The following is a 14,305-nucleotide window of genomic DNA, read 5'->3' as shown; positions in this document are numbered from 1 at the left end:
GCTGGAGGTCGGGGTGGTAGTGTCACTGGAGGTCGTGGTCGTGGTGGTGAAACTGGAGGTCGTGGTCGGGGTGGTGGAAATGTTGGCGGTCGTGTTGGTGGTGTAACTGGAGGTCGTGGTGGTGGTGTAACTGGAGGTCTTGGAGGCGGTGAAACTGGAGATCGTGTTGGTGAAACTGGAGATCGTGGTGGTGGTGGTGGTATTTGTGTTTGGGGAAGAGGAAGAGGAACACCAACAGCAACACCCATATCTTCGACTCCTTCTCCTCCTTCAATTTCTGAAGTTTTTTCATCTTCTGGATCACCAAACGTAGATTTACTTGCTCAAGAAGTGCAGAAAACTCTTAACTGTGCAACAAGAACCAGCAGTTTCTCTTGTTAGTTTAGTTCCTGTAATTCACTTTCATCATCTCAGACATACCCCATTCTGTTGTACTTGATGATGTATCTGTTCCTGCAGAAAAAAAAAACGGTTATACCCGCCACCCTACCCTATCCGACCCGCCAGAGAATGAGTTGGGTAGGATCTTACCCGTTTAATGACGGGTAGGGTGGCGGGTGAAATTTTTCTTAACCGCCAATAAACGGGTAGGATGGCGGGTATAGGTCATATCCTACCCACCCTACCCGTTGTGCATATACTATAGCCAAGTCAACCGAGGGAAAAAGCCTCCACGGAAAACTAATCAGTGTTGACGGGAACTGATTTCGTCAGGTTTTTTTTTTTTTTTTTTTTGGTCCCCACCAACAAAAAAATAAATATTTAACCTAAATGGCGGACCCAAGATACTACTTTGCCGATATTGACTTTCTATAAATTTTATTAGGGAAACTGATTTCCGGTTGTTCATTTTTCAACTTGAATGAGGATCAGATCTCTTCCCCCTCACCGTCTAAGCCAAAGTTTTTGTCTACATCGCTATAGCCAAGAGATACGCCATAGTACTTTCCTATAATCTTGTTAAAACCAAGAAAAATCATACACCATAATGCTTGGCCTTAGCATCAATCAATATATCTTTGGTATGGAGTATAAATTTTATTTATTTTTTTAACGACAACTTCAATTCCGACCTCCTGGATGAAATCGTTGCTAACGTCATGGCAAGGTTGCCAATTCTTCCCAAATGACGTGCCCTAAATTAGAGAGATATTCAGGATGCCATGTTTTTATGAGAAACTACGAAAATCGAGGCCCAATTATCTGGAGGTTTTTTTTTTCTTTTTTTTTTTTAAGGTTTTATCGGGAGTTAAAAGAGATAAAACTCTTTATTCAACCTTACATTGCATAAAAATATGGTGCTAGAACTTAGAACTATCTCCAAAAAGTATACATAGACCTTGCATGTTAATTCCTTTATGGTGCAACATATCCAACGGGTTTATTCTTCCATGAATTGAACAACACATTTGAAAATTAATCTTAGGATGAATACTAGATTTCCTGATGAAGACATATGGAAAATTCTCACACTATCTTCCGAAGTAACTTAGTGTACAAAGCCTTGAATGAAAACATACTAGATGAGCATAAAGCCCATCTTTAAGTGTCAGATGGTGATTGATTTTGATACACCCTCAGACAAATTGGTAGATCCTATTAGCAATGTTGGCAAGTTTACATGCCAGTGGAGGAAAGTATGTGCGGAAAAGAAATCACTAACAAGTATGGGAATGAAATACCTAACAAGTTGATCATCTGGAAATTAAGAATAAGCATCCTTTTAGTGTAGAAGGTAATAAAAGACTCTCCTACTCTAGTGAAATCGAAGATGCATAATTTATTTGGCAATGCATTTGCTAATTTAGTTTATACTATTAATCCATTTGAAACCAGTAATTAAGCTGAAATGAGGGAGAAAACTGATCAGAATAACAAAGTGTAGAATAAAATTCTTTACTTAAACTATTAAGACTTAAGAGGATGTTGCTAATGCAAACAATAAAGATGCACCTATATATATTTCTTCAAGAAAGTCATATTAGTTACAACCAAGATCTGCAAGGTTCGGCTTGTGTGTACATATTTCATCATCAAACACGTGTATACAGGAAGACACGTGGAGAGCATACGGACAAAGTCATCAAAACATGATGACACACGCCCACAGTCAAGAAGCCCGTCCCGTCGACGTCGGATCTTTGCCCGAACAAATCTAAGGGCAGAAGTTAAAAGATGTATCGAAAACACGATGTACTGCGGAGCACCAAATAACTCCCGAAGAGTTACTTTATCTCATCCCCAAAAGAAGCTAAGATCAACGGTGAAGAGAAGGTTAACTGACATGGATGTGACATGGGCAGAAGACACTTGTCTGACACGAGCATGCATCTCAACTACCCGCATTAAACACTCTGAGCAGTATACGTGTCGATCAACCCGTGGAACGAACGAGGATTACTCTGAGTGATTAAGTAATAAACGAAGACCTCCGTGTGATGGACACAAAGCACAAGAAGATAAGGTTCCAACGGCCCTCAGAAACGGGTTCCAACGGCCCTCAGAAACGGGTCCCACAATCGCCAAAAGTAAGCTGCGCAAAGATCACCATCAGGATCTGAGAGATATATTCGAAGCAATGAGGAAGCATCACATGAAAGTAAACCCAGATAAATGCACCTTCGGTGTCACTTCAGGGAAATTCCTCGGATATCTGGTAACAAAAAGGGGCATTGACGTAGACCCAGCGAAGATTCAAGCCATAGTAGAAATGCCGTTAAAAGAAGTGCAGAAGCTCAATGGGTCCATAGCAGCCTTGGGAAGATTTATTTCCCGATCCTCGGACAAATGCAAACATTTTTTCAATATTCTCAAAAAAGGGAGTAAGTTTGAATGGACCGCAGAATGCGAAGAGGCCTTCCAGAAAATCAAAGAACACCTCGCTTCAATTCCAATCCTGCAGAAGCCTGATCCTGATGAGGTTTTGGCATTGTACATAGCAGCGACGGAAGACGCAGTTAGCGCAGTTTTGGTTAAAACCAATACGAAGATAGAACAGCCTATCTACTATGTCAGTAAGACCCTCAATTCGGCAGAAAGGAACTACACGAAGATCTAACAACTTATCCTAGCATTGGTATGGGCTACTCAAAAGCTGAGAACCTACTTCCTAACTCACTTCATCCGGGTCCCATGCAAAGCACCACTGGAAGCAGTCCTTAAAAGCGCAGGAAAAGTGGGCAGAATAGCCAAGTGGAACACCCACCTGGATCAATTCAACATCATCCATGAAATTCAACATTCCCGAAAATCCCAAGTTTTGGCGGACTTCTTAGCAGACCTCCCCCTGGACAATGACGAGGAGATTGAGGGAATACCAGAAGCCGAGGAAGAAAGCAAGGATCCAATGGATATCCTCTAACCTGCGAGTCAAAGACAATGGGAAGTCTTCGTCGATGGTTCCAAAAATAAGGAAGGAGCAGGAATAGGCATCGTCATCACCACCCCAACCGGAGAAAGGATCGTACAGGAACTCAGGTTAGAATTCAAAGAGCATACTAACAACATCGTCGAATATGAGGCAGTCGTACATGCCCTCCGTTTAATAATAGAATGGGGTAACCGATGTAAGACTGACAAGTGATTCGCAGCTTGTCATACGAAATAGGGCTCGAGTACAATGTGTACGACGACACCCTCTCAGCTTACATGGCCTTGGTCCAAACATTGGCATCACAAATTCCAACATCAAGTTCCGGCACTTATGCAGAAGGGATCTCAGGCACGCGGATGCCCTAGCATATATCATCCATGCTGAAGGACAAAAGCGTCGAAGCTATTAATAACAAGGGTATACGAGCCTTCGATTGCATCACAATTCTCCTTCGCTACCAATCAAGATACAGTGGAAAATATCGAAGACCAGGTAGGAGAAGACATCCATAACGATTTTGACGAAGAGACATCCTGTCAAGAGCAAATCAAGACGAAGATTTCAGCAACGAAGATGATTGGAGAAGGTGATCCATGCGTTTCTCCAAGAAGGAACTTTACCCGCGGATCATAAACAAGCCAGGAAAATACTCTCCAAAGCAGGAAGATATGACCTTCGGGATGGAATCCTGTACAAGAAATCCTTCCTCGGACCGTTACTACGTGCTTGTCCAGGAAAGAGGGGCATCGAATTCTAAACGACATCCATTATGGTGACGCAGGGAATCATAGCGGCATGAGATCACTAGCCGACAAAGCAAAAATGCAAGGATATTACTGGCCCACAATGATACAGGATGCCGCAAGAATGTCCCGACGATGTGAAGAATGTCAGCGTTTCGCCAAAAATACACGCGCCAGCAACAACGTTAAATTCTGTAGAGCCCGTGGCCATTTGCAAAATGGGGCATAGATATCGTCGGGCCTTTCATCGAGGATCAGGGAAAAGACGATTTTTGATAGTAGCCACGGACTATTTCAGTAAATGGGTGGAAGCTAAAGCCTTAGCCAGGATCAGAGACGTGGATGTGTTTACTTTCATATTCCAAAACATCATTTGCAGGTTCGGCATACCAGCAGAAATCGTGTCCGATAATGGTAAGCAGCTACAAGGGAAAAATATAGACATGCTCTTCGATACTTTCAAAATAAGGAAGAACAAATCCACCCCCATATACCCTCAAAAACGGACAAGCGGAAGCCACTAACAAGACCCTCGCCCTTATCCTCAAAAAGCAATTAGACGAACATAAGGGGCGATGGTGTGAACAGTTGCACAATGTGTTATGGGCATACAGGACAACACGAAGATCTGCCACTGGGGAATCCCCGTTTCTCCTCACTTATGGAGCTGAAGCGTCATCCCAACAGAGATCCTCATGCCAACCACAAAGACTGAAGCATGGGAGAAAAATCTCACAACAGACATGATGTTGAGAGATTGGACGACCTGGAAGGAAGAAGGGAAGCAGCATTGCAGAAGATGGAAAATTATCAACGAAGACTAGCAAGGGAGTACAACAAAAAGGTAAAACTTCGAAATTTTGTAGAGGGGCAGTATGTGCTAAGAACAATCCCACAGTATCAACGAGAAAAGAAATGGGGAAAGCTAGCACCTACGTGGGGAGGACCTTTTATAATACACGACATTGCGGGAACGGTTCCTACATCTTCGCAATCTGAAAGGCGAGGTTCTCCGACATCCTTGGAATGCTAAGTGGCTCAAACCATACTACCCAGGTGCAACGCAGCTTTGCATCTGCGTGAAGAATCCAGAAGAAGAAGGCAGCGTAACCGCTCTACATGTTTCTATCTCTGGACGAGGAGTAGCAGCCTCAACCTATCAATCAAACAAGCTTTCTGAAATTCGAGTAAACAAAACTATCAACAATATTGGGGAAAGTAGTCAACTACAATCTCTCAGGGCTCCCCATCAGTGTCCATAAGTGTAAGACCGGGGAAGGCACCCAGCAGAAAGAGATACCCAACCAATCTTAAGGCAACGGGTCGACGGAATGGGTGTATGTAAATATTTTAACCCCATATCCTAGAACGTTGCCTCGACCCCCACCGTCTGGGAATCCTCTGGCCAAGGGTTCGCCAGCGGGGTGACAGGTCTCAAGACGATCACGAAGGTACCTCCCTTCGGTATCGCACCCAAACACTTAAAACACTCTTCTTTTGTTTTTAGTGTCCTTCCTCACAATGCTTAAAATAAAACAACAAACTGATATTGCAGGTATATCAAAAGAAGATCCATTTCATAAAGGTTGGTTACAAAAAGCGGCAAGGCCAATACAAGGAAAAACATCAAAAATATTCTTTTTACAAAATACTAGCAAAATCTAACGGAAGGCTAATGATGCGCGGTCTCTACTTAGATGATGCCGCCCCATCAGCAGGGTTGTTCCGAAGAGTTGAAGGGACGCTCCCACCAGATGAGGGTCCCGAGGAGCCAGGCAAGGAGGCAGGTACAGGACGACGCGGATAGCTCTTCACGAGGCCATGCTCGGTCTTAAGGCCAAGCTCAATCTTCTCCAGCATCTTGTTTGTCTCCTCAGCCAATTGACACCGAGCCTTATGCATAATAACTGTCGTCCGCTGGTGGGCTTGAGATAACAACGATAGACGATTCACTTCTTTAGAAGCAGCACCAACGGCCTCCTCGCGGGATGCCGCCAAACTCTTAAAATGATTAGTCTGTTCTTCCTGCTGCCGCTAAGGAAGATTGAGCCTTTTCAAATTTTTCATTTGCAACGCGGAGTTGTCCCTCGAGCTCTGAAAAAGACAACACAAGGGAGTTAGCACAGAAAAGACACAATCACACTCGACGAAATAGGTTATACCTTCGGCACAAGCCGAAGACTCTTCATACTCATTAACAACCGCATCTCGCGCTTCATCAAGATGGTCATATTCCTCGGATAATTTCTTATAATCTAGTTGAAGGTTGGTGAGAGTAAATTGACTGGAATCTAATTCTACCTGCTTCATCGAATCCATGTGACGAAGGTGGTTGACTTCATTGTTTATCTCTGTTACCCCTTTGCTAAGTCTGTACATACATACTTCAAGATTCCTCTCAGACTCATCCTGGCGGGCTAGTTCAGCGCGAGACGCTGCAAGGGCTTTGCTGAAAGCCCCAACTTCGGCTCTGGCATCGTCCCTTTCTCTAGTAAGGCACAACATACTCTCCTTAATTCCTGGAAAAGGAAGGGAGAGAGCCTTTTGTAATTCCTCTTCCAGAAGATGTATTCTAGACTCCAACAACGAAGTACGCTCACGGGATTCCCGCAGATTCTCACGTGTCCACAGCAGCGTACCATTGAACAAAGTACGGTCATGAGTATACAGATTCTGCATATCAACCATATGAACATGCCTTGCGCGCCATCCCTCAGCTCGAGCGTCCCACTTTTTGGCTTCGCTCTTAATTTTTTCGACCAACTCTTTGATACGAGATTTTTTCCGGGCCTTTTCGTTTCGAAGCCATATCAGCTCGGGGACGCCACCCACTGAAGATAGGGTGGGGAGGATCAGACAGAAAAACTAAGTAGTATAGAGGAATTACGAGGGATAAAAGATGAAGAAGAACCAAACCTGTGAAAGCTGAAACTTGGCCGCGAGTTTGCTCTAACTCAGCACGAACGGCGGCAAGCTCTGAACGAAGACCAGCCTCCGCTTCACCCAACATTTCTTTATCTTTAAGGCTTTTCTTCAGTTCTTCTATCTCCACCTCAGCCGCAGATAATGGCTTTTCTCTGTGACGAAGCTTAGCTTCCAGCTTCAAATATTTCGCTTTAAAGAATTGATACAACACATGGTTACAATGCTCACTCCTCATCATCTACACGTCAAACGGCAAACATTATTACACCGAAGGATTCAATTGTCACGAAGAGATACGTACGAGGAATTACCTCCAAGACACGCTGCTGGGGAAAACCATATTGGTACCCATCGTCTATGGCCATCATGTCAGCAGCAGAAGAGGGAGAGTAGCCTCTGGAACACTCAAGCTTTTCCCCCATATCTCAGCAACACGCGCCTTGAGAGATAGTTCCATCATCCGACGGGTATAAGCATCGGAATCTTTCTCACCAGCAACTACCGTGGCAGGGTGAGGAACAAACAACAGACTCTTTTTCTTGAGCCAATCCATTATGGCATCCTCACCCTCAAACATCAGCGAATGAGGGAAATCCTCGGACGGCAAGTCAACCACAGACTTCCCCTTAGCTGACATTGCCCCAACGGCACAAGTTTCGTCATCACCACGCGCATTATGATCATCCGCGCCCTCATTCTGAACAGCAGCATCTTCCTTACCAGAACCCCCGAGCACATCCCAATCATCATTGGGGGAAAGCAAAGAAAAGTCTTCAGGAAAATCAAGGGCATCGTCAAAGAGTTCCCCCGCGGAATATATCTTGTCAAACGAGAATTCTTGAGAAATGGTGGGGAGAGTTTCCGCAGCCTCACCAGCAGGAGAAGACATGTCCGCGATAACACCTTCGTCAGCCACCACGGCGTTATTCCTCCCTACAACACCATCACACCCCGCACCAAATTCTTCCTCGACATCAGGAGGGGAAGTATTAGTGCGTTCTTCCCCATCGAAAATTTCTTCATCCTCGGCAAACTCTTCGTTCACCGGACTGGTAACTTCTTCATGAACCTCAGCCTCACCCGTTACAATGGTAGAAGACTGCTTGGGCCCAATCTTTTTCTTCTTCGACACCTGCAAACCAACACACGTTCCACAAAAAGAGTTATTTCTTCATAGTTTGATTTTCAAAAAAGGAGGGGCACGGCCAGAATCTACAATAACCATACCTTGGCAGTAGTGGCACTCTTCGATGGAAGTATAGCACCAGAACCTTCCTCCTCGTCTCCTTCAACGACGTCGAGAGCATAAGGAAAGTCCATGCCTTCGAAATTTAAACGCCAAGGACAGAAATCTCCATAACGAGCAGGATGAGATTCCCGAGGCCTGCTGCTCTCAGAAGGACGCCAACCGCGCGGACCGGGAATCCAACCATACGCCCAAGGACCAACAATTTCAATAACAGTGGCGTGCCACTCATAATCATGGTCACGCTTGATCCTTTCGCGCGCGGGAAAAAGTTTCCGCTGACTCGACCCCTCGGTGCCTGGAACATATTTCAGTTTGGCATCGCTCACCTCACTTAACAGACGAATTTCGCCCCGAGGAGCAGCGAGGTTCCGAAGGCTAACACTCCACGGTTTACGGTTCCTACTATTGACATAATCCCGAAAGGAGTTGTTGAAGTTTTCAGGAGTATACCATTCCCTCTCAGCGGTATTTGGAACGTAACATGTCATCGTCGTCTCCCCATTACTCCGCAGATAACATTCCCTCAGTGCACGGAGATAATTCCCCGATAATTGCGACACGGAATGACTGTGAGTATTGGTGGAAGAGCCTTCACGACCAGACAGCACATCGTAATAAAAGAATCACCAGACTTGTACAACGGCAGCATAAGACCTGCCTCGAAGGCTCCAACCGTAGTCAACAGGTGAAACTGATCAAACTGATACTTCGAGATGAGCTCGTAAGTAATATCATCCTCAGGGGCATAGAAACGAACCTCGAAGGCTTGAAGCTCATGCTTTTCCTTGAAAACTTCAAGGTCAATGTGCTTGAACGTGACTTTCTTCTTGCTGACCGAAACGCTGCGTATCACCGGGGCAGAATCATCCTCTTCCGCGGGATCGGACAAACCAACAAAAGCTTCGGAAGCTCTTCTTTTCAAAGGAGGATTCTTAGACGATTCACTTCTCGGCACACCACCTTTGGAGTTCTTCCCTTTGAAAGAAAGTACTGGAGGAGGCGGCAGAGGGTGTTGCACGGGCGCTACAGAACGAAGAGGAGGAATATCGAAGGCGCCACCACGAGGAGGTGCCTGCGTACACCTAGAGTCATCACGAGGACGAGAAGCAACACGACCAGCAGCATATCGAGATCCGGAAGGACTCTTCGATGGATCCCCTTTCCTAGGAGGAGAGGCCTTCGTCCCAGAAGAAGACGAAACTTTACTTCCGCGGGGATCCATTTGAGACAACCTAGAGAGATCTCCCCCAGGTAGATATGTATCAGACTCTCTACGAAGAGGGGATCTCGGTAGACTGGATGCCGTAGTTGGATAAGGAAGCCGCGGACGATCAGACATGGCTGCGAAGATGTACAACATAAACAAAGTTAGAACCAAACACGAGGACATCACCAAAGATCAAAAAACCACAAAATTAGAAGTTCATCTCAATATAACCCAGAAACCCTAAAACTAGCATACATGCTTGAATTCCCCAAAACCCTAAAACCTTAACCTTAAAAATCCAATCAAAACAAAACAATGGCCTCCTCGACTTGAGAAGAAGAACAGGGGCAAACTAACATACATGTATCAAAAGATGTTCTTCATCACAAACAAGGGACGACAGCAGCAAAAAATTTACAATCAACACAACTTAAAACTATAGAAACGAAGAAAAGAAACCTTACCACCACAAACAAAATCCCGAAAGAAGACAACAAACCAGAAACAAAGAAGAAACGAGCGTGGTTAATGCTAGGGACATAGAGAATTTAATGGTTCAAGAACAAAGAATGAATACTGACAGGGAGAATGAAATTAATTTTGTGGAACGTTGAATGAAATTAATTTTTCTTCTCTCCTTAATATACTCGAAAGAAAGAGAAAGAAGTTAAAGGAGGAATGGGAAACGTGCCCGTTAAATGAGCAGTTAATGCACAAGTAAGAAACATGCCCAAGTATCTAGGAGAAGTTATTAGGAGAGAGGAAGAATATGTAACGTCTGTTTTCTTCAATACTCTCACTAAACACTCAAGCCCGAAGAAAAGGGGCAAATTGTGTGTACATATTTCATCATCAAACACGTGTATACAGGAAGACACGTGGAGAGCATGCGGACAATGTCATTAAAACATGATGACACACGCCCACAGCCAAGAAGCCCGTCTCGTCGACGTCGGATCTTTGCTCGAACAAATCTAAGGGAAGAAGTTAAAAGATGTATCGAAAACACGATGTACTGCGGAGCACCAAATAACTCCCGAAGAGTTACTTTATCTCATCCCCAAAATAAGCTAAGATCAACGGTGAAGAGAAGGTTAACTGACATGGATGTAACAGAGGCAGAAGACACTTGTCTGACACGAGCATGCGTCTCAACTACCCGCATTAAACAATATTAGCAGTATACGTTTCGATCAACCTGTGGAACGAACGAGGATTACTCTGCGTGATTAAGTAATGAACGAATACCTCCGCGTGATGGACACAAAGCACAAGAAGATAAGGTTCTAACGGCCCTCAGAAACGGGTCCCACAATCTAACCCTATAAATACCCCCTCTCCACCAAGAGTAAGGGGATCGGAAAAAAAGAGTGGAGAAAGGGGAGAGAGAAGAATTGTAAGTGTAAGTTTATCTTTTACAATTCACAGACCTATGTAAACTCCAAAGTCATTCGACTACCTCTGTAATCATCAATGCATAGTGAAAATGACAACCCCATGGATGTAGGCCTTAGTGCTGAACCACGTAAATCCGAGTCTTATTTACATTTTAGTACTATACGTTCATTTGATACTCCACGGATTTTACTTTTGTACTACGTTTTCTTTATCTTCCTCTATGTGAACGCCTCTAGTGATGATATTAGATGAGGCTATGATAAACCCGAAGGTTTTGAGCCAAGGAATCAGTACAATCATTTCATCAGCACGAGTGGGTACATATAGAGCTGTCAATTAGTAACCCGGCCCGCGGGTTGACCCTAGCCCGGCTTGTTTCAACCCGGATTGGCTGGGCTTGTTTCCTAAACGGGCCGGGCTAGGTCTGTTATATCTGACCCTAATAGAAAACAAGCCGGGCTAGGTCTAACCCGCGGGTTACCAGCCAACCCGTTCAATTATGATAGTAACCTAGAATAGGAGGTATCGGTAGTATTTTACCTGCTACCCAGGTAACCGGGTACTTCTCATTCTTATCTAAGTTTTCCAAAGAAAGAGAAATCAGAAAACTTCTCTTAAGTTTTAGATCTGGACTGGAGGGTGGAGGCAGAGCAGAGCTGCAGAGGTATTCCGTATTCGTGTTCGTGAGTTCGTCTCTTTTTCTAACTTAAAACTAAATAGGGTTGTTTTTTCTATTCTAAGTTCTAGATTAGATTTTGAATCTTTGATCTTTAAGTTTACTGTTTAACTATAATGATCTTTTTTTTAATTTTCTAACTATCTGTTATTCTGTTTGATTTTCAGGGGTTAGGGTTAGGGCTTTACTCGTAATCAACTAACCAAGTTTTATCCTTTAGGTTGTTTTTTCACTTCTAAGTTATAGATTAGATTTTGATCTTTAAGTTTAACTTTAATGATCTTTTTTTTTTTAAAAAATTTTCTAACTATTTGTTTGATTTTCATGGGTTAGGGCTTTCTTTAGACTACCGTTGAAGAAGAATAGGAAAAATTGGCCGATGATTTTACTTCTACTTTCCTAATCTAAGTGAGTAGTTATAAGTTTTTAATGCATAACTTGTTTTAAGTACTGTTAGGTGTTTGTGGAAATGATTCTTAGAACCACAATACCCTTTTCACGAATTTGTGTCATTTATTGTTAACTCATGTCTCTTAATGTCAATCTATCTCTTAATGTCAATTTATAATAAATTAATAATGCATAGCTTGCTTACGTTATGCTTGTGAATATTTATTTGAATTACAAAGGTTTACTGATTCTGAAAATGGAAATGAACTCCATATGCAGCATGTCAGAATCAGAAAGCACATGTTTTATTTTGGCTTACATGAAAGTGTAAAAAAGCATACTTTTGTTGGCTTTGCCTTTGCCGGTTTGGGATGTGTACTTGTTGGGATTTTAATTATTGACAGCTCTAGTCCCCTGTGATGTAGCTCAAGGCTTACTAATTTTGATTTTTGAATTCTTTATGTAGCTTCCTAAAATGTCAGTTGAACAAGACCATGACGATGTCATGAGTGAAGAGGATATCAGTAGTAGAGTCGATGACAAGTCAAGAGCATGCTTCAAAGAAAAAGAAATTTACATCAAAAGTATGGAATGATTTTGATTGGTCACGAGACAAAGATGGTAAAGAAAAGGCTACGTGCAAGCATTTTAGGAAGGAATATGCTTATGACAGTCAGAAAGGAGGAACATCAACTATGTCAAGGCATTTAAAGAAGTGCCCTAGACTGAAGATGCAAGATGTGGGGAAACTTTTGTTATCTACAAATAATGGAAAACTGGCTACTCGTGCACGCAAAATAGATCAATCAAAGTTTCGGGATTTAGTTGCAAGACTAATTATTGGTAAAAATCTCCCCTTTAATTGTGTAGAATGGACTGAATTTAGGGAGTTATGTAGTTATATGAATGTCGATGTTGAAACCATATCAAGGAATACTACAAGGTCTGATATTCTTAAAATGCATAAGTTCCAAAAAGAAGTTATTCGCAAGAAATTACAATGTGCTCCAGGTAAAATATGTCTAACATCAGACATGTGGACCTCCGTCAACACCACTGGATACATAAGTTTAACAGTACACTTTGTTGATCAAGATTGGGTATTGCAGAAGTTTCTTTTAAATTTTTCTCCATTGCCACCACCCCATACTGGTCAAGCACTTTCAGATAAGTTATTTCTGATGTTAAATGATTGGGGAATTGAAGGAAAAGTAACTAGCATCACTTTGGATAACGCTGCATCAAATACTTCATGTGTTAAGATAATGAAGAGTCGATTCATTGCAAGGAATGTTATGTCGGATACTGGGAAAAGAAACTTTCATATAAGGTGTTGTGCTCACATAATAAATCTTATTGTAAGAGATGGACTGACAGAGATTGATCCAGCAGTAATCAAGATAAGGTTAGCAGTGAAGTACCTTAAAGGTTCACAAAGAAGAAAACAAAATTTCTTGGATACTGTCAGCGATTTAGGAATGTCAGTAAAGATGGGTGTTCGACAAGATGGAATTCTACTTATATTATGTTGCAAAGTTGTATTTCGTATGAAAAAGTCTTCACTCATTTGAGGTTGGTGGACCCTGACTATGCAGAGTCTCCTAATGGGGAAGAATGGGAGCAAATCAAAGTGGTCACGAAGTTTCTCAAGGTCTTTTATGACCTCACGACTCTATTCTCTGGAAACAAGTATCCTACTTCTAATTTTTATTTTGATGGGGTTTGTCAGATTAAAGTATTATTAGATCAAGAGACAACTAATGACATTGAGTTCATCAGAAACATGGCGAAGAAAATGCAAGAAAAATTTGCCAAGTATTGGAAAAAATTGAGTCCAATATTGGCAATGGCAGTCGTTTTAGACCCTCGATTGAAGTTTGAATTTGTAGAGTTTACTTTAGAAAAGGTGTATCCTGTTGAGCGTGAAATGAAGAAGGAAGTTGATATTATTAGAAAAAGGATGGCGGCACTCTATAAAGAGTATCATACGTCAACTTTAAGAGGTTCGACAACCAATGAAACTCAGAATTCGGGTACTGTAAATGGTGGGAATTCTGGACGCAATGGAAGTGCTTTTATGCAGGTGATATTTCTTTAAGTTTTAACTGCTTGAACATTTCTATAACTGTCCATATAGAACTGGTAGTTAATTGTTGAAGTTTTTTGATGCAGGAATTTGCCGCGGCAAAAAAAAATGGTGGTCAACAATCTGACAAGTCAGAACTAGAACAATATCTAAGTGAGTCATCAGGATCAATGTCAACTGATTTTGACATCTTGAAGTATTGGAGAAGCCAAGAACTACGATACCCTAATCTTACAAGAATGGCAACCGATATTTTAT

General features: G+C 42.5%; 1 protein-coding gene across 1 annotated transcript; it reads left to right on the top strand.

The window, feature by feature from the left end:
• Positions 1-12,497: 12,497 nt before the first annotated feature.
• Positions 12,498-13,532, top strand: LOC113324062 (zinc finger BED domain-containing protein RICESLEEPER 2-like). Its single transcript, XM_026572403.1, has one exon. It carries the CDS (start codon positions 12,498-12,500, stop codon positions 13,530-13,532), a length of 1,035 nt encoding a protein of 344 aa, XP_026428188.1.
• Positions 13,533-14,305: the final 773 nt, after the last annotated feature.

Source organism: Papaver somniferum, chromosome 11, assembly GCF_003573695.1.
Source record: "Papaver somniferum cultivar HN1 chromosome 11, ASM357369v1, whole genome shotgun sequence".
Taxonomy (NCBI): Eukaryota; Viridiplantae; Streptophyta; class Magnoliopsida; order Ranunculales; family Papaveraceae; genus Papaver; species Papaver somniferum.
The sequence above is the reverse complement of the archived record's forward strand: the minus strand, read 5'-3'. Positions and strand labels throughout refer to the sequence as shown.

Excerpts from the sequence above, each read along its gene's own strand:
- LOC113324062 (XM_026572403.1), top strand. The coding sequence starts at position 12,498 with ATGACAAGTCAAGAGCATGCTTCAAAGAAAAAGAAATTTACATCAAAA.